The sequence below is a fragment of the Lipophrys pholis genome (assembly GCF_963383615.2).
Source record: "Lipophrys pholis genome assembly, chromosome: 22".
Lineage (NCBI taxonomy): Eukaryota > Metazoa > Chordata > Actinopteri > Blenniiformes > Blenniidae > Lipophrys > Lipophrys pholis.
The window spans coordinates 17,132,312-17,155,382 of record NC_137644.1 but is presented as its reverse complement, the minus strand read 5'-3'; the positions used below and the strand labels follow the sequence as shown (position 1 = coordinate 17,155,382).

Below are 23,071 nucleotides of genomic sequence, written 5' to 3'. Positions count from 1 at the left end.
ACTGTGTGTCAGCAATGTGTACCTTCAGGCCATTAAGTCTTCTTATAAAAAGGAAACTTACAACCTTGCCTGTAATTATATGGTCATTAATATTATCACTTGAGAAACACAATATAGATTTCCCGGACGTGCTGGAGCATGAGTGGCAGATCAGAGGAGCGAGCAAGTTCCAACAGAGGAGTGATAACCTCGAGTGTTTGGCTTATGAACACATAGTCTGTGAAGTTTGTGGCAAAAAAAAAAAAAAAAAGGCAACAAACATGTGGTTTTGTGGTCGATTGTTCGGTTGTGCTTCTGTTTTAATGACTTCATCGAAGTTCCTTCTAATGGTGGAAACATTTTATTCTTTAAAACAGCAGTTAGTTTGAATGAAATGCAACTTGATGTGGAGCTTACACATCAACCGCTCTTCGAAGCTATTCTTCCTGATTCGTATTGCTCGCACTTTCCTCCACGGCGGCTGGGTTTGGGCTGGGTGAAGGAGCCGGGCCGGGTGCTGCCGGGGTCTTACGACCGGTGGGGATCGGAGGCACGATGGGGCTGATGTTGGACCCCGGACGTCTGTCAGGGGAGGGAGACACTCCTGCAGCGGGCTGGTCTGTTCCTGGACGTGAGGCGAAATGTGATTTAAAAAAAAATATATAATCAAACCCTGAAAGTTTGAAACAATCAGCCCTCATATTTAACAGTGTGAACGGCTCTATTTAAATCCAAAAAAGACCTCTTTTAACTTGAAAACTAAATAAAAATGATGGCGATGACAAATACAATGAATAGGAAATGATGACTATTAATGAAAAAAACAAAACAATAGAACAACCAATTCTAAAAAAATATACCTCAATCACACAAATAAATCTATATAAATGGTCTAAAAGTACTTTCAGAAAAACAAAGCAACAATAACCTTCAGGTGTTTCCAAGGAATGTCCCAAGACAGAGACATCTAGCGCCTCCACGCAGCCGGACAATGCCCCGGCTGAACTGGGCAACGACAGAGCCGAGCTGTCGCGGGACGCTTCCGAGATGCTTGTGAAAGGATGAAGGGAAAGAAAAAGAGGAAAGATGGGAGGTTGTGGAAGGAAAGACAAGTAGAGGAAAGTAAGTCCGTGCAGGGTGAGGTCCAACGTGGGCAGCCATATAAAACACAGTGTCACTTAAAGGAACGTAACAGAAAACCAGGTTTGTGAAATTGTGCCGTTATTCAGGGAACAGAATCAGTGTCGATCATGATGGTGCAAACTCAAAACCTGGGAGATACTGACAACTGCCAGTTTATGTCATTGTTACTAGTCTACATGAGTCATGTTGGACCACACACAAAAGCCTGTGTACCGAGTCAAATAAAGACATAACAACACTCTTCAATGACAATAAATAAGAGGGATGACTACAGGTAAAGACACATCCCTATTAAGATCGGAGCTGCCAACAAGCAGGCAGATGTCTGGATTCCTCCATACGAATAGCCGAGTGGTGAGTAATGCTTATTGTACACACCGCAGGTATGCATCAGTCAGCTAGCATTGAACCAACTTGTAGATTTTCATCAGGTCCTGGCAAAACTTGCATTTTCAGGAGATGAGCCGAAAGGGGATTCAGTGAAGTTTGACTCGACACACGCCAACGAATGTATTCATCTTAAATGTCACACTTTGTTAAAAACCAATACAAAAAAACTAAAAGATTCTACAGTGATAGTGAAGCTTCTTTTGTATGCATAACACGTACGTACCTGTATATCACACACACATTCTGGTGCAGCTGAGCGATTAAGAATGTATTTGTGCAATGCGTCCATTTATGGACTGAAAGTGTCCAACCAGGGGGAGTCGAAAATCAGCAAATCCTATAAAAATGGGAATTTATGAGAGGGTGCATTTGTGTTTGTGTGAGTGTGTGTCTCTCCAAGTGTGGGGTGTTTGTTCGTATTTGCACCCGCACGAGTTGCACCAGTAAAAATGACTCCCATAAAAGTGAACACACGCCGTAAAACAAGGCCTGGGGAGTCACGAATACTACGACCAAAGCAGTTCCCTGCTCCTACGATCTCGATAAGTTTTTCATAAAACGGGAGCTCTTCCTATGAATCCAGAAAGCAGAGTGAAATCTCATCCCACTTTGAAGTGCGTCAACATGTCTGTTCTTTCTTAATAGTGACGTCTGGTCTTACTTAGTGAAGCGCCTTTAAGTGTATGTGCATGAGCACTACCTGCTATCCTCGTGAGTTTGGGAACCAGGCTCATGATTGTGGACAGACGACGGCTCCGTTTGAGCAGAACTGAGGAAAACAAAAGGAAAACAAAACAAATCTATTATTCGTTTCTTGCACAATTCATGTGGAAAATGTATTTCCAGACACGTTAACATAGAGAACAGCCCCTCTGAATAAAATCTGAGGCTGTTCTGTTTCTTTTCTGGAAATTCAGATTTGGTCTGGTCGTAACTGCTGACAGGTGTATTTTGAGCCGAGTGAGTGGGGAGCCTCACTAAAGGAGCCCATAATATTAACAAGCAGTTTGATTCAAATGATTTGGGCACCTGCCACTTCACCTTCAATGTCGAACAATCATTTTTTAACCGGCCATCAAAATCCAGTTAGCGCAAGTGCTCCAATTAAACCAATTTGGCCCAGTTGAGAGTGGGCCCTTGAAATTAAGCACCGGAGTGCAGTCGATGGAGTGTGTGCCACTTATTTGTACCTTTTGAAAAGCTGGCTGTAGACCCCCGGGCTCTTCCCCACTATAGCCTCCCTCACCAGCTGCTCGCGCCTCCTTATGGACGCCAACTCCTGCAAACAAGAGAGGAAAATGAAAGAATGAGTGAAGCGAAAGACGGTAGAATGAGGAAAAATGGCGATTGAAATTTTTTTTTCATTCCATGAAATGGGTGTCGCGCATTTCAAATTCAACCTCAGTTGCATTTGTACCGAACACTTTGCAATCACTCACGACAGAGGTCTTGTGAGAGTCGAGCTCTTCTTGGATCCGGGTGAAATACGATCTGAAGAAGGTGTTTGAATGGTCAAGAGCTGTGATGGAGGGAGACGCCAGGATCTCCTTTGCTGACACCGACAAGGGCGAGGGCGGCTCGTGATCTGTGGCTGGGCGAGATACAGACACTGTGTGTAAATGACATTAAGCCTCACTCAGACAGATCTTGAAAGCTGAATTTCTAAATATGTGTTTACCACAATAACATAAACTGGAAAATCTAATTGTGTTCAGCATTTTCAGAAAACTGTTCACACTTTCCAATTTGGTGGATTGGGGTCATATTATGCAAAACTCTCCTTCTAATGCTTTTCCAACAGCAATAATCGTCCCCATACGTGGGAATGACGCCCCAGAAGTGAAGAAAGTCTGTCCTCTCTCCCTGGCTTTTTTCAGTTTTTAAAAAGTGTGTTGCTCCAACCAGCCAAGCAGAAATCAAACCCTATATAGTGTCATCAGGGGTTTAGCCAATCCCAATTAAGGTAGGCCCTCCCTTTGACTCCTCCCACAATTAGGCCGCTCTGCTCTGGCACATGGCACCACGAGAGGAAGTACTTCCTCCTCTTCCCAAGATGGGCATGTGTGGGCGGAGCCAGTCCAGCTCACACAGACACAGCAGATTCTGAATGCAGCTCCTACGATCAAATAATCAAATGGAAGAAAAACAAGAAAAAGTTGGATTTGGGGGCAATAAAATCCAACAAAATTAAAATACAGTGTCTTTGGACCAACGGGACTCGTCTGAAAGTGTTGAAAAGCTGAATAATATGACCCCTTTAAACGGAAAAAAACCCCCCACAACCTGAATAATGAACCCGAGTGCACGTTGCAGCTTGCGTCACAAAAATTAACACCAAAAAAAAAGGAAAAAAAAAAGAGAAAAAAATAAATAAAATAAAATTAACACCATGAATGTGTTACTGATGATCCGAACCAACAAACACAAGGTCACCTGAGAAGCTGCTGTTGGGGGATTCTCTGTCGTTGTTGTTGCTCTTTCCTTCCTCCTGTTCCTCTAGCAACAGGTACTCCTTCAGTACTTGCCTCAGTGTCTGGAAGGCTTCCTCCCAGTCATCTAGTCACACACGCACACACACACACGCTCAATGCATCTCCCATCAAACAGTAATGAATCAAAAGATATGACTGTGATGACCTTAGTGTAATGAGGTGCTATCTGGCAGTGCATAAAAGTGATGAGTCTCCCACTCTCCCGGTATGTTCATCTCATTAAGAAAACAGCCAACATGTCTGTGCGCTATCATGAGAGAATGATAAACACGGCCATTCCGCGGCTGCGTGCCGTTAATACGTGCGGTAATTGGATTGAAAGTGTAGTGTATGGGTTTAAGTGAAGTATCTCAATACATCTAACGATATATCACAGACACTTTTGGAACAACACTGAGGAGGAGAGACTTTCTAGCTTTGTGGGACGCTACAATGAAAAACTGGTGACGAACAGAGCAATCACATACAAGGCGTTAATGTCTCTGTATTACTGCCATTATAAAAAAAACAACGAAATTTCCATCCTGAAAGTCACTCAAGTGTATTCATACTTTAAAAAGTAATGCTTGGTGATTTTCATTCTGAATGTCACTTTAATCTGCAATCAAACAATGAATGGCAAATTAGTCTAATAGCTCTGGAAGATATCAATTCCCGTAAAAGAGGAAATTATTTATTTTCAGTACCACAAGCGATCACATTGTCGAAGAATCCCGGCCGCTGCCTGTTGGTGTTGGCGTAGAGCTCTATACGCGACACTGCAGTGTCGATCTGTGCTGCGCTGTAGAGTTCGCGGCTTTTCAGGTGCTCCCGGTACTTTTCCACCTGGGTGGGGATGAGCAGGACGTACCGAGGCTCGAAGGAGGTGTTCTTGAGACTGAACACACCCTGCAACGATAAAACGGACAGGCCGCGTGAGCGCCGACGCTTTGTTCCAAAGAGCTGCCACTGCCGTTTGTCGGTATAAATCAAAGCGCACATGCAGTCGTATTAACACAGATAATAGGCACTGGTGTTCAGCGGTTCTCAACATCTGGTCCAGGTCCAACGCTTTACCTTCTTGGAGATGATCAAAATCAGATTTGCTCTTTTTTTTTTTTTTTTTTAAAACATCAGCAAAATGACACTTCGCATTGATTTTAGTTCTTTTTTTTTAAGATTATGAAAGTGGACATGTCTGGCTGCAGCTAATAAAACAATCACTCTTTAGTTGAGTTTCTCTGAGACAGTCCCAAAGGTTGTAAATCACTGTCACCTGCTGATTTCTATCCTCGTACCTCCAGCTCCATGTGCACGCAGGAGGCCAGCCCTTCTCGTGCCACTTTCTCGATGGCTTCCCGACTGAGACCGTAGTTGTGACCCCCGTAGCTCATGGTCTGGACCAACTTACCCTGAAAAGGAAAATTGTGGCGATGGAGATCAAGCGGCTCCTCCCACAGCTATGACCTCCTGAAGGGGACGTGACGCCCAACATGCACACAAACACCAGCAGGTTCCCTCAAGATTACCAACCTGGGGTCGACTGTCCACCTGCCAAGTGAACGTTTCACCTGGTAACCAGGGCAAACAAAAACTTTTCTTACCTCAAACGACCCCTGACCTTTTGTCTGCATTAGACTGAAGTCATTTTCTTTTGAACAATACAAATTTAGATGATTTTCTTTTTAATTGTATATTATCTTATTTTTAAAGAAGCACAATATTGAATGAATGTATGTAACAGCTACAGGGTGGCCAATATTTATTTATTTTTATTAAAATTGGCAAACTATCAGTTGAAGAACTACATATAAGTCCTTTAACGTAAAATATTTTTCCAAAAAGGTATTCATAATATATCCTAATGTTATTCGATCTTCCTTTATGAATAAATACATCAATACGTATAGAAACCTACAGAAAATAACAATTCAAAGTACTAGTTTATGATAATTAACATACATATATTGTGTTCAAACACCATCAAGTCCATTGTATATTTAAAATACGCCCATAAATGGCCTGGATTTCTGCCCCCCCACCCCCATCATAATCAAGCGTTTGAATACCTAATAAAGAAAACTCCCTGTAATTCCACCTCACCAGGCGGCTGTTCAGACAAAATATTTACAGTGTCCACCATTCGACAAAGACAAAGACGGCTGATTGGGGTTAATTTTCTGTGAGCGCCCCCGCGGCCGTCATTTCTCAAGAGTTACTGGAAAGCGCATCTGATTGAAGAGGGCAGCTGACATGTGAAGCGTGAAGAAAAGACGGGGAGGACAGGGTCGTAATAAACCACGCTGCCGGCAGCCACAGGTAGAGAAGGGACGAATTAAGCCGGGGGGGAGGAAACAGACTGGAAAGTTAACCTCAGTCGAAGAAGACAAAAGGCATCAATAACAACATCAAAGGGCTTCCTGTGTAAATCACCGCGTGACCCCGGCCTCTATAAATAATCCCTCTCTGGCCTTACATAACCAGCGGCTTCAAATGAAGAACAAATGTGTCCGAGACACGGGGAGCCATTCACCGAGCTGAGGAAACCTAAAAGTTCTGTGTTGTAGTAGTTTGTCTAATGAAAGAGAGACCAGTTGCATGACGGCTCCTCGAGGTGATTATTTCTGGCTATCAGTCCGTGAGCTTTAGAGTTCCCGTCACTTTTCTTCGACTAGAAATCATTACGTGCGCGTAAAAGAGAAAAGCGGATACTGTGATAGAAACACTTCCTTCAACTGAAGGTGTCATTTTTTATTTATTTTTTTAAACAAAGTCTCAGGAAGTTGAAAGTAAAACTAATTATCTTGACGACTCAAGTCATTAGGACCAGTTGAGGGAAGCTAATTGAAACCTACAAAAAGAAAAAAATGTGCGAGTCCGTCATCGTTAAAGCTCAGCTCCTCATAACACCCCATGTAACTTTGATTAAATCTTTGGCAAGTGTTAATATGAATGAATGATGCATGACTTCAGACTGAATACACCACTCAAAAATCATCATCTCACGGGTCCTTCCAGCTTGGAAAAAAAAAAAAAAAGAGTAGAAATTAAACAAACTCACCATGTGAATCATGTCTTTAAAATCCTCCTCGCTGACAAAATGATAGTCAGTCCCATTCTCCTCGCCGAAGTAGGGCCGCCTCGTAGTGTGACAGATACTGTGGAAACACAAAATGGAGAAACGGTCACGGTGGAGAATGTTTCATTCAGATCTCATGCAAACTGCAAGTAAATAAAGTACGCGGGTAGATTATTTTGTTGTCTTTTTACTTTTGCAACGAGTGTCAATCCCTCGCCTCACCTCATTATGCACGTCTGGGATCAGCCGTGGCGTCCGGTTCACGCCAGAGTGACAGAATTGCAGCTGTTTGTGTCTTGCTACTGAGGCTCTCGTTTGTTCGATGACTAGATTGTTTTGAATTGTCAACATTTGGCCATTTATTTCTGGGCACAGCCCACAATATAAGACAAAATAAACTAACCCGTAGGCAAAGTATTCGTTGAACTCTTGGCACAGTCGGTGAGCCAGCTCTCGCTTGCCGCAGCCTTGAGGTCCGCTGAGCACCAGCATCGGGTAGGGAAAGTCTGCACTGGGCAAGGTGCTGCTCAGACAAACACACAATTTTATTAGCTTTATTGTACATGCACATTCTGAACCTCAGATCTCCTGAAAAAAAAAGAAGAAGAAGAACTCATCACTCCTGAAAGCCACTCCCTGCAGTCAATACAAACTGGAGCCTTGTGGGCATTATGGATGTGTTCTTTCTGGTGAGCGCAGAGGAGAATGGTAAATTGACTGGAGCTGCAGCTTTTATTTGCTGATGATGGATGTTTAAAAAAAAAAAAGAAAAAAAAAAGTGCTGATACATGGACTAAATTTTCCTCTCCTCTTTTTTGGGGAGAGAGAGTAGATAACGTGAGCGATACGGGAGCGATGCAGATAGAACTGCTGCTCGAGCATGAAAACAACTTTCTCCGTGTTTCATTTCCAAAGACGAGTGACTGATCGCCTTTGGATTGTTTACAAACCTTGGTCGAAGTATTTATTAATATTACAGGCAATATTCACATTGAAGGACGGCCAGCATTAGAGCAAGTGGCGTTCCTTATAGAAAAATACGTGTATCTGCACAAACCTGTCAAACAGTTCCTGGGGCTGCATCAGCTGATACACCAGTAGGGTCATGTGATCTCTGGCGGCCGCCACATCCAGAGGAGGGTCGTATTTGTTTACCGAGGCCACCTTGGGTTTGGAGTTAGTAATCAAGTATCATTAAAGCAGTATCATTATGACAGCTGGTTCTAAATACTTCCAGCACGGTATAAAAACAACTAAATAACAATAACATTGCTATTAAGCGTGTCTGAGTCAGCATGTTTGAGTTCGTTTCACACCTTTTCTTCCGCAGCGACTTTTTCCTGATCCAGCACAGTCAGATGCTGAAGGAGGAAGACGACTGCGAGTCTGTAATCAGGCTGCTCCTGGCGGTCACATTCACATGGCGTTTATTGCAAAACAACAAATCAATAAATTCTCTATAAAGCCCTTTTTTTCCCCCTCCCCCTGTGATGTCAAAGTAAATACAATCGAAACGCGAAATAGAAATTGCAAGAGCTGGAAAACAGCAGGTACAAGCAATACAACATTAGATAAATATTTTCAATATGAAAGGCTGCAGAGAGAGGAGCGTCTGGTTACCTGCACCGGGTTTCCGGTTAGATCGAGCTCCCTCAATAAGAAAAGATTATAAATGTGTTTGCATTCTTGAACTTCATTTATCTGCAAACAAAAACACCACTTAATGCAGACAGCTGTTGAGTTTAATTCTTTTCCCGTAAGTCTCAAATTGGTACCTGGTTCTTCTCCAGGTTGATGGAGCCCAGGACATGAAGGTTCTGAAGGCCTGACAGACTTGTGATACGATTGAGAGACAAATCGAGAACCTGCAAGTTCCTCAGGTTCTCCAGACCTTCGATCTTCTCCAGCTGGTTTCCCCTCTGCAGACGGCAAAGAGGCAAGTGGCTGGTATTAATCAACATGCGAGCGCCTTCAGACGGACAGCTCTGTGAATTTGAATAATGAATATCAAGGACGCTCCAGGGTCATTCTGTGGGATGCCTGGACTTTCAGTACCGGAGGTGAGTGGCAGGAGGCCGGCCTCGCCGCTAAATCCTGACAGGTGACGACTGACAGCTCAACAGCTGGCGAGGTGCTCGCGCAGCACGCTAACAAACTAAAGAACAAGACCTGGGCTCTCCTCCCACGTCAGAGTCCACCCCCCACCCCCCACCCCCCGCCCCCCTTCTCACTCCTCTCCGCCAACAAAAGTTGTCGTCTAGCAGTCCGGCCACGCCTCGCTCGGCTCTTGCCAAGCACGTAGCCTGGCAGAGGGCTGCTGTCAGCGGGGTGTGTGTGTGTGTGTGTGTGTGTGTGTGTGTGCGTGTGTGTGTGTGTGTGTCTGTGTGTGTGTGTGTGTGTGTGTGTGTGTGTGTGTGTGTGTGTGTGTGTGTGTGTGTGACTGCGCTGGTCTCTTGAAGCTCCGGGTCAGCGCTGTGATGGGCGAGGAAGCAGGCAGGCTGACAGTGCCATGCTGTTTAGGGAGGCACCATGTGAGGGAGAGGGGTCAGGAATGGGATTAGATAAACACTGGATGGATGGAGTGTGTGTGTGTGTGTGTATGTGTGTGTGTGTGTGTGTGTGTGTGTGTGTGTGTGTGTGTGTGTGTGTGCTGAATTCGGTCCAGGTTCACTCAAACACCAGCAGCTGGTCCCAAAGCAAAGCTCGGTGGGCAGACGCAGCCAGACCAGTGGCTGCCGACAATGAGGAAGCACCGATAAAGGACCGGAACGCACACACACACACACACACACACACACACACACACACACACACACACACACACACACACACACACACACACACACACACACACACACACACACACACACACACACACACACACACAGAAATACAGTGAGTATGGGGAGCAGAGAGAATGAGAGAGAGAGAGAGAGGAGAAGAGTGAGAATACAGGAGAAAAGGTCCTGCTGTTGAACCATATGGTGAAGTTCAAACAAGCGGGCCAAGGTTTCCTGGATGCAAACATCCTGGCCAAAAAGAGACATAAAGAGGTGAAGGCAGGAAAAAACTATAAAATTAGGTCCATAACAATGAATATTAAAACAAAAAGTCTACATGCAGTTATAGGGACAGTTGCATGTTCTTTCTCTGACTGAATAAGCAGAACCTCACCAGGCAGAGGTGTCGGAGGGGCAGACCGTCCAGGCCACTGATCCTGCAGACCTTGTTGTGCGCCAGGCTGAGGTGGGTGAGCTTGCAGCACTGCTGAAGACCGCTGATCTCGGAGAAGCTGTTGTCTTGAGTGTGGGAATGTCAGGAAGCAACACACTGGTTGAGGTGTCTCTTTGACCAATACGTTAATACACAAACTCTACAAAGAAAATTGCTTCTTTTTTTTTTTTCTTCTTCCTCTTTACAAAGATACAGTCCAGATCCAGTTTGCAAAGCGAGACATAAGCACCCAAATCCTTCATTTTGGTCATGCGGTTGTGGGAGAACTTGACCTCCTGACATAAAAAAACAAAAACAAAACAGCACACTGTTAATAGAAGTCACAAAAAAAAAAAAAACACCTCTCACTGAAAGAAAATTCCTCAGTTGAATCCGCAGAGTTATGGAAAAGAATTTGCTAAAGTTCACTGTCATTCAAGGGCAGTAAACGCCGTGTAAGCATATTCAGAGTTGACTACAGATGGGCTATGGAAATATCCCGGCCCATCTTGAGGGAATAGTGCGAGAAGAGTGAAGCCCAAGCCACCAATCAAACGCCCGTCTTATCTTGTCAAGCTCAAGGTCCTGCTTTACCTTCAGGTTCTTGGGGGGCTGGAAGTCGAAGAAGTTGGAGATTTCATTGTGACATGCATCCATGGTGACGAGATAGGGCATGTTGCTCACACAGGATAAATCTTGCCGGTATGGAAAGTTAGACCCAATTAAAAAAAATAAAAAAAATAAACTGCAGCAAAGAAATATGACATTCAAATGCGAAGATCTTAATCATGTTTTTGAAAAAAAAAAAAAAAAAAGTTTCACCTCTAATCCTGTTATGTGGCAGCTCCAGCTTTTGAAGGTGGATATAATTGCTTAACACAGAGATGTCGCTGAGATTGTGAGTCTGAAGAAAAGGAAAAAAAAACAGAAGTTTGGTTTCACTCAATTAGTCTTAAAAAAAATGTAACAAAATCGAGAAAAACAACATGACACAATGGGGATGCAATCTAAATGTCACCGTCTGACTTTGTTGTGACTAAAACAAGCATTAAACACACGCGAAAGTCACAGGATGTCACAAAAGGCGGCGGCGGCGTACGGGTAGAGACAGCGCCTGGTGGTGATGGAGCGACGTGCCAAAGCATCCGAGGTGGGTCACGCTGCTGGAGATCATCTCAGCGGTCAAAACTCCATCCTTCTGTCAACATAAACGAAGAGCACTTGTTTATTTATTTATTCTTTTAATAAAAAGAACAGTAAACAGAACTCCCTGCTGATGTGAAAACACTGCATATGGCAGGAGACCAGCGAAAGCTCCTCACAGCATCCTGGATGTACAAGCAACTCGTCTGCATTAAGCACACACACACACACACACACACACACACACACACACACACACACACACACACACACACACACACACACACACACACACACACACACACACACACACACACACACACACACACACACACACACTCGCAGTTTTGCAGCTTTCAGGGATAGCAAATAATGAAGGTTTGACCTTGCCATGTGGTTTAACTTCCCCAGACCTCTTGCACAAGGTCACCTGCTTCACCTGTTGCAGAATAAATAAAGATGGAGGTTTAATTCCAACATGCAGCACCAATGAGGAGGAATCACTCCAGTCACATTTAACACAGCTGGGAAACAAAAAAATTAATTAAATAAATGACAGTAAAAAGAAGTATTTCAGGTCCTCCAGATAGCTGCCCTCTTCTCTTACCTCCATGTCGGTGTGAGGCTCCGGGGCGGTGGGGGTTGAAGTCTCCTCCGCGGCGGGGGCGGCGGCCGTGAGGGACCCCGGGGAGCCGCAGCCTGGAGACGGACGACTCCGCTCGTTTTCCTTCATGACAACTCGGGAAGAGGAAACCGCCGCTTGACTAAAGCTGCAAAGCAGCGATGGACACGTCGAATGAGAACGTCACGTGGACAGTGGAGAGAATATGGCGACGTTTTAAAAGTTGAATAAAGTCTCGTTCTGAAAGTAATTACGGCGAACCTGCAGTGGTCCAAAGCTGAAGGAGTGTTAAATGTAAGTTGAAGAGGATTGTGGGAAGTGCTTCCCGTGACTTTGTTGGGACGTTGCCATGGTAATATGTTGTAGTTCTGCGTTTTTATTTGGTTTTATTTGAATGCATTTTGTGTTGCTGTGTTGTGGGGATGTTCCGGGTGAAGAGATCCGAGGAGACCCCTCTGTGATAACCCTTAAAAAAAGAATTCAAGATAATAATAATAATAATAATAATAACAATAATAATAATAATAATAATAATAATAATAATAATAATAATAATAATAATAATAATAATAATAATAATAACTTGCGGATCTTATTGGACACTAATGAGAACAAGCTAGAAGAAAAAGAAAAAGAAAGAAAGAACCATAGCGACGGAGTATAAACTGCCGTCACCTAGCAACGCTACAAAGGTGGTGCGAGGGATTGTGGGTAGTGTAGTTTATCTTCAGCAGGCGTTTCTCAATACATGTATATAAACTTAAACTTTTCAAACATTTAAACAATTTACCTTGATAACAAAAAAATAAATAATCAGAGTTAATAAATGTGGGTAGAAAAGAAATACTTTATCAATCCCAGAGATTCCAAAAAGGATTTTTCTTTTTCTCACATTGTTGCTCAACACAGAATAAAACATACAATTTGATCTTGAATCCCTCACTCAGCATATTAAGTATCACCCCTGACACCATCAAGGACAAAGATTTGATTATTTAGAATTCTGCTATGAATAGCAAAGAAAACAACAGCATCCTGGTTGAAACCTGAGCCCCCCCCCCCACCAACATCCCTCAGTGGAGGCAGTCTGAAAAAAATTACACCAGGGAAAAAATCAAGGCCAGATTGCAGATGAAAATGAATAGATCTGTTGAAAAATGGTTTCCAGTGACGCAGGTAATAGCTCATTTCGAATTGCCTCTTATTATTATATTCTATCATTTCGAATTTATTTTACTTTATAGTAACTATTTATTAAGTACGATTTCATGAGAAAATTGACAAATGTAATGAGATGCATCTCCTGAAGTTATGTTATTTCTGTATATTCAATAAAAAACAAAGCACACAGAGTAAATACAATAGAAAGTAAATTGTTAATGGGTTGTTGAATGAGCTGCGGGTGTCTGATAAATGTTTGTACGGAAACCAGTGAAGGAAGTGTTAAGAGTAGTGAAGTTGACTGAATACAAATGCATGGATTAACTTCTCTGAATCCTGCTGAGACGACAGTCCTTTAACCCTCGCTGTATTCTTCAGATGATAATACGCTGTCTTTGTGATTGCTTTAATATGATGGCTCAGATTCAGGTCAGAGTCCGTGATTACGCCAAGATTTCTGGCTTTGTCACTGCTTTTTAACCTCGGAGACTGAAGGAGAGCACCGACGGTTAAGCTTTCCCTTTACGCTCCAAAAAGTACTACTTCAGCTTTATCTTTGTGAAGCCGAATAAAAGTTTGGCTCAGCCAAAGGTCGATCTGCCGTTCAATACAGTCCCTCACTGCTTGTAAGTGACTGTAGTCTCCCACAAAGTGATGTGTGTGTCATTTGTTCAACAAGCTTTGTTGTTATCTAAAATATAAACCAGTGGAAGCATGTAGATATTAAATAGAACTGGGCTCAGGATGGAGCCTTGAGGAACTCCACATCATTTTGCTGGCTCTCATGGGAGAGTTTTGAAAACGATTTTCCCTTTTAAAATGTTTTCTGCCTGAGCTTCTCTATGCACATGTAAAAGTACTCTTAAATAAGACAGGAATAAACAGACATACATTTTTCTGCATGCTTGGAAGTTTCGTACACCAGAACTAAATTAATCCGTTACAAGATTTTACCAGTTTGATACCATTTGTACACCGACCGGTAATCATTCATCCTGATAGAGCTGCAGAGCTTCACAGGGCACTGGAGAACTTTTTAGAACAAAATAAATCAGTCTTGTTTTATTAAGTCACAACTCAGTGACTTTTTAAAGCTCGTATACCTACTAGTTTATGCTATTAATAAATAATACCACCAGTCCTAATTGGTAAAACTGGCCAAAATCTGTTATTTTGGAATTTGAAATATCATGTGATGCTTTTCTTGCTGGATTTTCATGAAGGGTTATTGACTACTCCGGCCTTTAAATGTATTATTTGCTCAAAATGCTCCAATATTAATTCATCAGACCTAGATTTTCTTGTGATGATACTGCAGTTCATCCAACTTATCAACAATATTTACCTAAACTATACATATCTCATTGCATGGCACAACTAGTAACGCCAATGTGGAAGTAATCTAGGCTCTAATATGGTCAACTGCCCGGGCTTCAGTCATACACATATTCACCTGACAGAGATTTATAGGTGAATTTGTGCATTTATAAAAATGTTTCCACACCAGTTGCTTTGACTTAGACGTCTCGGGGCAAAATGCTGTTTACGTACACCATCACACCGCCACCCCCAGCTGGGTCACCCCCTTTTGTTGCACTCCTACTTGGTCCCAGAAGGCATGACAACACAGCGGAGCTTCAGCAAACATCACACTGTGCCACGAAGAGCCCACCAGATACGGATTTTATAAGCCCACAACAAAACAAGACCTCCAGGTGGTATGTGGCCCTGTGTTTATCCCCCCCCCCCCCCCCCCCCCGATTCCCACACGCTGCACTTTCTGGCTTCACGCTTAAAGCCATGTCACACAACATATCACATCTGTCAGCGAGGTGTTGCTTTTGGAAGTTGCCGGTGCTCATACGATGATAAACGGCAGAGACATCTCCAATGCATCAAAAGCAGCCTTCGACATGTGGAGGAGTGTTACAGTGTGAATGAACTCCCTGAAGCTCAATGAGCCCCGGTGGGAAATACCACTGTTTTGGTAACCACACAAAGAAAATAAAATTTGAAAAAAAGTCAAGAAGATACACGAGAGAAGGCTGGAATTTGAAGGATTTATTATATTGTGCATATTAGTGTATGTGATGGTAAATCATGTGGGTTTGTTTGAGAGGAGACACATTTCAGAGCATTAATGCTGGATGTTCAAACTTGTTCACAACAACTACAGTTTGATGTTTTACGATTCAATACATTCCCCCGTAATTAACAAAATTACTCTCATCAAGCAGAAGTCTACAATAAAGGCCGCAAGCAGTAAAAAAGAAACATAAAATAGAAGGGTAGGTGATGGGAGACAATGTAAATTAAAAAAAAAACAACTTTTTTTTAACATGTTTATCAGGGAGAAATGACCGAACCACAACATTCTGGGCATGTTAGTGCAGCTTGACTGTGGTCTAATAGCCTCTGTGAGTGGCTGCCTCACATTCACTTAACATTATGTTAAAGTTTCCCATGTATAACAATGCTTAAGTAGCTCCGACGCGAACAGATGAATGAGCAGATTTTAGATTTCACAGCGAGTGTACATTTCAGAGTGGTAGGCGAAGGCGCTCAGCGGCGCCACAGTTGTTTTCCCATCGATCCCGGCCTATGTGTCATTATGATGGATTGCTCCGTGGGCTTCTGGGGGACCGGCGCCGGGCCAGCCGTATTGACAAGGCTCCCTTTCCCCTCTCCTCCTCTTGTTAAGTACTTCTCTCCCAAGTTAATGAACTAAAAACAGGGAGGGTTGCAGGGAGGAGAACGATTTGCGATTTCTCCCTTCCCCCCCCTCTCTCTCTCGAGTTCGTTTCGTTTGCTTTTAAAGGCCCGGACACGAAATAAAGGAATTGCAGAGTTTGAATAGGATGATGTGAAGCAAGAAACTAAAATCTGGTTATGGAGTTTGTCCTCTTTGTCCGATTTACTAAAAAAAGAAAAAGATGTAATTTACTCACAACTTTCCAGCGTACAAGTTTAGTGCACAAACTATATGAAAAACAGAAAAAAAAGGGACGGATGAACAGATTTTTAACAACCACAGATATGATACAACCCTCAGCGCGGGAAATCTTCGGGGACCAACCCAAATTGGCAGCGGGCGGGAAGACGTGGCCTCGTTCAGGCGTCTAATCTGGCATCTGTTTTTGCAGACAGAATCAGTGGGCCCCCCGGGGGCCGCGGCGAGAGCAGCGACAGAGGTGTAATTGAGAGCTGCAGTTTAGATCTAATAGGAAAATGAGATGAGATGGAGCCTAAGTTCGGGTGAGTGTCCAAGGCAATTGTCTTTTATCTGGAGGGGTAGTCACAGGGAGCGGAGGACCGCTCGGCGTCCGGGAGCTGCATTTGTCATGTCTACGAAGCAGTAGAAGTTGCCAATAGAGGTTTTCACCTCAGATTTATTCAGCCACGAGACTTGCAGAGTTCGCAAGGGTAGGATGTGACTTCGCTTCCCAATTAGAGCGAGTCAGCGCTGCCAAAGCTGATATTGATATATGATCTACATATCTTACGTTGGGGAGGAAGAAGAAAAAGTATGTATGTCAACCTTCGACTACAGCGTGCTTCAGTGCTTTCTATCAACATCTAAAGCAAACATTGAGCTCTTTTTTTTTTAGTTCTCAAACATCACCGATCCTCCGTCACGCTTTAGTCACGCAAGTATGACCCAATTATCTACGACACACGATCCCGCAAGACGTGTCTGAACGGCGTGAAACAAAAGCACGGAGGACAGAGGTTATTTGAAGGGAAGATGTACCGCTGTTCTGTTTCATCGCCGCCGCCACACCCCCCCCCCAAAAAAACGGTTTTATCATCACACTGTGGTGATCTTCTTGTCCTTGGTGGCCTGTTTGATGGCCGCCTGCTCACAGATGATCTCCTTCAGCCTCTGCAGTCGGATGTTTTGAGTGCTCAAGTCCCCCACGCCTGTCTGACTGCGGTGCAGCAAGGACAGCGCGTTGATGTACTCCAGCTCCGTGTAGCGGACGCCCTGATCCACCACCAGGTTGAGCAGCTCGTCCGCGGTGTTGTACAGCATCTCGTAGTACTGCCTGGACACGAGAAACAGAGGACAGGAAAATCAGAAATAGCAAAGAAGAAGAACAGGGAATCGGTTCACGGTTGATTTTCAAAAACCCGTTTCCCTGCCCGACACACACGAATGTACTTAACTTGACCGGGTCTTATTAAAAGCAGCGCCGCAAGCCGAAAAACTGAGCACTCGTACGCAAAAGCAACATTTTAAATTCTTAATTTCTCCAGTGCGGAATCAAAAGAAACAACAACAACAACAAAGGAGAAAAACACGACTTAAAAACACGAAAAAAAAAGAAAAAGGACTTCAAGGACCTCACCCTGCTGCTACCGGGAGCTCGAGGTAGCGGGGAAACATTCACCGACTACAAACTACTGAGACCACTTTAATGAAACGCTGTTGACAAAGCCGAAAGAGAAAAGTGTGTGTGTGTGTGTGTAGAATTAATAGGTCTTTAACCAGGACCTAATGCCTCAATGGGCCATTTGGAAAAAAAAAAAAAAAAAAAAAAAAGACCATGAAGTACATACTGATAAAGCTCGGCCTCAAACAGAGTCGGCGTCGTTGAACAGCACGCGCTTCCACCTGCCGACCGCCGCGACACACATATAAAGGTCAGACTCCCAACAAAAGAGGGGAAACGCCGCGTGTGGATTTGTTATGAGCACACCGTCGATGAGCTTGTTTTGTTTTTATCTCTCGTGTAGAACTCATTAGCATTGAGCTACTAAAAAAAAAAACAACACCACATCACTGGCCCATAAATATGGATTTTAGTGTGAGAAACATTCTTGTGCAAAAGCCTGCCGGTAAAAGTGAAGCAGCGTTTGGACGCAGGACAGACGAGGTTTTTCTGTCTTTGCTTGGGGGCAAAAAATAAATAAATTCAAAGTCCAAATACCTGGGTGAGAGAACTCATGTCGGTTTGCTCTCGGACGGACGGCCAAAATGCAGACAAACACACGGGAGAAGATTTCATCGCTGTCTGCCCCGAGCTATGGGATAAATCCTGCTCTCTAAAGATGCACTACATGATAGGCTTCCATACAGGAGCTGGAGATACAGCCAGAGGACGGGAGCAGCAGCTAAAGCATCAGATGGTACAGTGGTGAGCAGATACGACTGAGCAACAAGTTTTTTTTTCCCACACACGCAGTACTGCGTTAATGCTTTAGGCACTTGGACAATAATCTACTCTCTGTGTTAGTCTGACTGGCTTAAAATGTAGGAAAACTACCAGGAGTCAAGTGTTTATTAAAACCCACTAAAGAAAAACCAAGAGGTGCATTACTTCACTTTGGTTTTTCTTTACAGTTGGTCCTGTAAAGGATTTAAATAGTGATGGAAATAAACTATCAACACTTCCAGTCCTACACCAGCCTAAAATATTTTTACAATATTGTACATCAAAATAAAAAGACGACATCCAACAGTCTCACATGCTGCTCCTTTTCTCTATTCCACTAAAAGCTTTAGTTTTGAAGTACCTTCTCTAGAGACCCCAAACAATATCCTCTATTCAGAGTTACCTCTTTTAAACATGTTAAATATCCCTACCTGACTGTTTTTCTATAAAAAAAAAACATTGAAAAAAAGCCGTTTAGTCTTTCACAGTAATACTCGGCACAAAAAGACCTTCTCTTTTGCGTGTTGTGACACTTTGTGCGGCAGTAGTACTCTGCTGCTGCCCCCCCCCACCCCCCGCGACTGCGACGGATATTGATCTTCAGAGGAACCTTAAAACAACCTCACGCCGGCACAACTTTGGAGTTTTGACAGAAACAGCAGTGGATCGGAACACAGCCGGCGAACACACAGGTGGTTGTTTATCAAAATTTGAATGAGTATAAAAAGCTTCATTTAACCTGTTTCCATGGAGACGGAGTCGGAGGGTTTCCACCTTAGAAGCCGTTTTCAAAAAGTTGTGTTTTCAGTGGCTCTGGCCACCGTTGTGGTGCAAAACAGGACTTAATTAACTTTGTTGTTTTATAAACATGCAGTGTAATTTTTTTTTTTTAAGCATCATTGTCTTTTAAACTAATATTGTTTTCTTTTACTGTATTTAAATGACTAAGTTAAGACTTTTTGGGTCATGCAACTTATATATTGAAATACACCAGTAAATACCACCTGGGACCACTAGATGTCACTACAGTACAACAGAATGCTGCTATAGCACCATCTTTACAAGTTTATTTTTGTCCTCATGATGCATTTCAAACGCATCTTATACTAAACTTATAGCCCATAAAGTATGGCATTCAAATATGTATTTCAGTTTAGTAAAGCTTACTACTATAACATGGAACAGGATGTGAACGGGCAGAGATATAATATTGTGAAATACTTTTTGAAACCGTTTCCAATTAGTAGAAAGGAGCCTTTTCTTTAGCACAAACTGTTGGTGGGTGTTGGTCACTCAACCGGAGTGGCTCCTGCTGCTTTCTGAGAGCAGCTATTTAATACAAATCTGGAGCTCTGACATCGTCAGGCTGGAGGAAAAAAAACCAAAACAAAACTTGACGCTCTTGTGACAGAGGGGGGAAAAAAATGTCAGGTCCACCTGTTTTGAAATCTTTTTTTTTTGTGTTCGACAGCAAGAAAAAAAGAGATTTGTTTGTAAAAGCTGCTAGTCGGAGGGGGTTCGGCTCTCTGTTGCTCCAAGTTATCAGAAAGTAAATGAATTCAGATATTTCTGATGCGGCTCGTTGGGGGTAAAAGAAAAAGACAAAAAAAAATATTTTAAAGTCATTTGTTTAGCTCCACCAGCCATCCCAGAGCCATTCCCTTCTTGAGATGTTCATTTTCCCTGCTAACGAGGCGTTAATGAGCACTTAGGGAGCTTCTGTTCCGAGGTGTTTTATATGCTGTCATTTTGAAGATTCAACAGTGAGAACAGGTCCGGAAAGAGTAATGGACGGGCAGATCGGATGAGATGGAGTGATAAAAAAAAGAAAAGAAAAACAGAGATGACTAAAAGAACGGCGGCGAGTCGTATCTATTTTTATTTTTTTTTTCGGCCTTCTCTTGACAAGTGATGCCCTTGGTCGCCGAAAGCATTTGCATGCTGCCTCGCTCTCGTTTTCCCTCCAAGGTCCTGTTCATTTTTTTCCCACCCCTTGAGCTCATTTATGAAAGAGATTTTCAATATTGATGAGAGCGACATTAGTTTACACCTTAACAGGGGGAGAGATAGATGAAGGCTGAAAAAAACAAACAAAAACAAAGGATGGCTCCCATTTGTGGCGTTATCTGGTAATAAAACGTGTTATGATTTTAAACGTCCGTCTTTCAAGCCTGACAAATGTGGAAATGCGTCGCCGCCGCCCCGTATCTGTTTGTATCTACAGACTCTGCGGCAAAAACGGCAGCACAACACCAGTTCCCCTTTTCATTTCTCAGGCCCGGCGTTGAACGGCACGCTTGAGGCGAATCAACTCGTCATAATAGGAGGAACACGTTAAGCCGCCGCAAACAAGTCTCTATACGGAAACCTCCGCCCTCGGAAAGGGAAGCGTTTCTCATTAAACAATGCATTTTAAGCTGAACATTAAGGAAATTGGAAGGAATCGCATCTGACTGGCTGAGCCGCTGCATCCTCCCAAAGTGGCACAATTACTGGAGATGTCAGCACACATTTATTCAGCTTTAAATTCAGGTATCTGCAGTTGTGTGACGCTAAACTGCACGCCGTGATGCAGACGTGAGCTGGAAGAAGCGGTCGGTGCCGTGCACCTGATCAGGGATGGACATTTACAAACTCACAAGAAGTTCATTTCTGAGTTCTTGCTGAATTTGTGTGGGTTGAGTGACCAAGTGCCAAGTTTTGTAAGCGCAGCAGACCTTAAAGGAGGAGGAAAAAAAAACCAACCCTTCTGGCGGACGACAGTATGATGCTCGCAGTGGGAAATACACAACAAACACTCCTGCTGTAAGCTGAATTTATGACTGCGACCGGTTTCAACAGACACCAACTGTTTGACCATCTTCGTGCTGTAAACTATGGCCGAGCTACAGTATTTCAGCAACTATAACTCACTTGGCGGTGGTGCATTTAAGAAGAAAATAAAAAAAAAAAAAATTAATAAATAAAACTCCCATAGGGGACCTGCTAAAAGCCGACCGACTGATGCTCATTTATAACAGATGAAGGACCGCTAAATCCACCGCCTGGTTTTTTTTGTCCTTTCTGTAGCGTCGAACATCAAAACGGGAAGGATGGCGGCGTGAGACTGTCAGCCGGGTAAGAGTCTGCGTTTTGTGTGCGTGTCTGAGCTGTGAGGACAGCTGGTGGTCTGCCCTGTGTTCAGCTGGGAGAGGAGGAGGAGGAGGAGGAGGAGGAGGAGGAGGAGGGAGGCTGCTCCTAGAAAAAACAACAAAAAAAAATCCAAACATCCTGAGGTGTGTGCTTGCGTGTAACCGTCTATCCACGTGTCTGAATGATGTATGTTCATGTGCGCTGAAAACACTTTCTAACAGTTCATTACCCAAGCTGCTGGAAAGCCATTTGCCAAACAGGGTAAGGGCTGTTAATAAGATTAAAATCTCTCAGCACCCCACCGCCATGGAAAGAACCCCCCCCCCCGGTGGAGCACGAGCACATCTTCCTTAAAGATGCTGGTTAATGAAACCTCCTGGATTCCCGCACACAAGAAACCAAAGTAAATTGTTGTTTTGATTGTCCTCCGTCTTTAAGTCTCCGGCTGCATGGTAATGATCCAAGCATCCGGTCTGGAATCCTCCGTTGCCATTTTAATGGAAGATAATCTCAAAGCACAATGAAGCGCAAGGTTCAGCTGGGATGCGCTTAAGTCTCTTAATTAATCAAAGGTGGTTTGTGGGCATGAGTTGAAATAAAGCAATCACTTCTGATCTCCCCGTGGTGATATCACGCAGGCTTTAAACGCCTGCCAAGTCTGCACCTTCGTGGAACCTTTCTGTGAATTTATATTATATAGTAAGAGTTGTACAGATACAGATAACTTTTAAACTCGTATAGCTTTAACTACTGCCCCGTTATTCCATTTTTCTTTGGTAAATTATTAGGATATCTTGGAAAAAACAAAACAGCACATGTAATATTTATCCTTCTCTAATTTTAATGTAGCAGTCGGTTTTGTCCAAGGTAACTCTTGGAATATATACAACACAAGTACCCTCGCCTCCCAAGGTGCAGGTGTCTTTCTCAAGGATTCGACCCCGACAAGCTCAAACCTGCAACCTCGCTGGAATCCAACATGGACTCGCAATCATTTCATATGTGCTACTTGAATACAAACTGTAAATGGTGAAGCTGCATGGCGGAGTAGTACTTAAGACTCACTGCAACAGAACCTGATTCAAGTCCGTGCTGGAAGGGGGAGGAGCTTGTGTAAGTGGAGTTTGCATGTTCTCCTTGGTGGGTGTTTTTACAGGTTTCAGTTTCTTCTCACAGTCGGACAACGTGAGTCTGAGCTTTATGTTGACTGTCTGTAGCTGTGCATGCAACAGTCTTTTTCTTAGGATAAACAATCGGCATATCCCCACATATCCCCATCGCTTTTTGCGTTTTCACTTCAGGAAAGTTTCGCATTTATCCTGCAACATTTCATTTTATTTTATTCTAGATTATTTTATTTTAATTCAATTCAATCTAATTTTATTTATTTCCCAACATGTGCAAAAAATAAAAACAAAAAATGAATAAGAAAAAGAGACAATCATCCAAATGAGTAATCGCTTGACACACAACCCAGTTTTGAAAATGTAGTTTTCACGTTGAACCACTAGTGGGTGCTGCTGTTTGTGTTCGTAATGAAACCAGACACACATGCACAGAAAAATACCCTGTAAATATAAAA

General features: G+C 43.2%; 2 protein-coding genes across 3 annotated transcripts in view; both read right to left on the bottom strand.

Annotated features, from left to right (window-relative positions):
* Positions 1-270: 270 nt before the first annotated feature.
* lrguk (leucine-rich repeats and guanylate kinase domain containing) lies at positions 271-12,357 on the bottom strand. Of its 2 annotated transcripts, none has more exons than XM_080491728.1 (21): positions 12,026-12,034; positions 11,804-11,857; positions 11,375-11,473; positions 11,098-11,179; positions 10,870-10,970; positions 10,490-10,571; positions 10,237-10,361; positions 8,838-8,981; positions 8,683-8,763; positions 8,379-8,465; positions 8,120-8,226; positions 7,466-7,585; positions 7,045-7,141; positions 5,282-5,395; positions 4,691-4,892; positions 3,946-4,068; positions 2,952-3,103; positions 2,703-2,791; positions 2,213-2,281; positions 908-1,029; positions 271-604 (listed from the first exon to the last, which is right to left on the bottom strand). In XM_080491728.1, exons 1-21 carry the CDS (start codon positions 12,029-12,031, stop codon positions 417-419), a joined length of 2,244 nt encoding a protein of 747 aa, XP_080347854.1. In that variant the 5' UTR covers positions 12,032-12,034; the 3' UTR covers positions 271-416. The 2 variants fall into 2 exon arrangements, with proteins under 2 accessions (XP_080347854.1, XP_080347853.1); XM_080491727.1 differs by having other exon boundaries at positions 284-598; positions 12,026-12,357.
* A 2,884-nt stretch (positions 12,358-15,241) lies between these two features.
* The window catches only part of exoc4 (exocyst complex component 4), a 118,356-nt gene continuing 110,526 nt past the window's right edge, over positions 15,242-23,071 (bottom strand). The window contains exon 20 of the mRNA XM_080492038.1: positions 15,242-17,247. Within this exon, the coding sequence (XP_080348164.1) occupies positions 17,010-17,247 (238 nt within the window). The 3' untranslated portion in view covers positions 15,242-17,009. The remainder of the gene's footprint in view (positions 17,248-23,071) is intronic.

Excerpts from the sequence above, each read along its gene's own strand:
- lrguk (XM_080491727.1), bottom strand. The coding sequence starts at position 12,151 with ATGAAGGAAAACGAGCGGAGTCGTCCGTCTCCAGGCTGCGGCTCCCCG. Across the intron at positions 10,362-10,489 it reads TTGCAAACTGGATCTGGACT|ACAACAGCTTCTCCGAGATC; the intron begins GTATCTTTGTAA and ends CCCACACTCAAG. Across the intron at positions 3,104-3,945 it reads CCCCAACAGCAGCTTCTCAG|CCACAGATCACGAGCCGCCC; the intron begins GTGACCTTGTGT and ends TATCTCGCCCAG.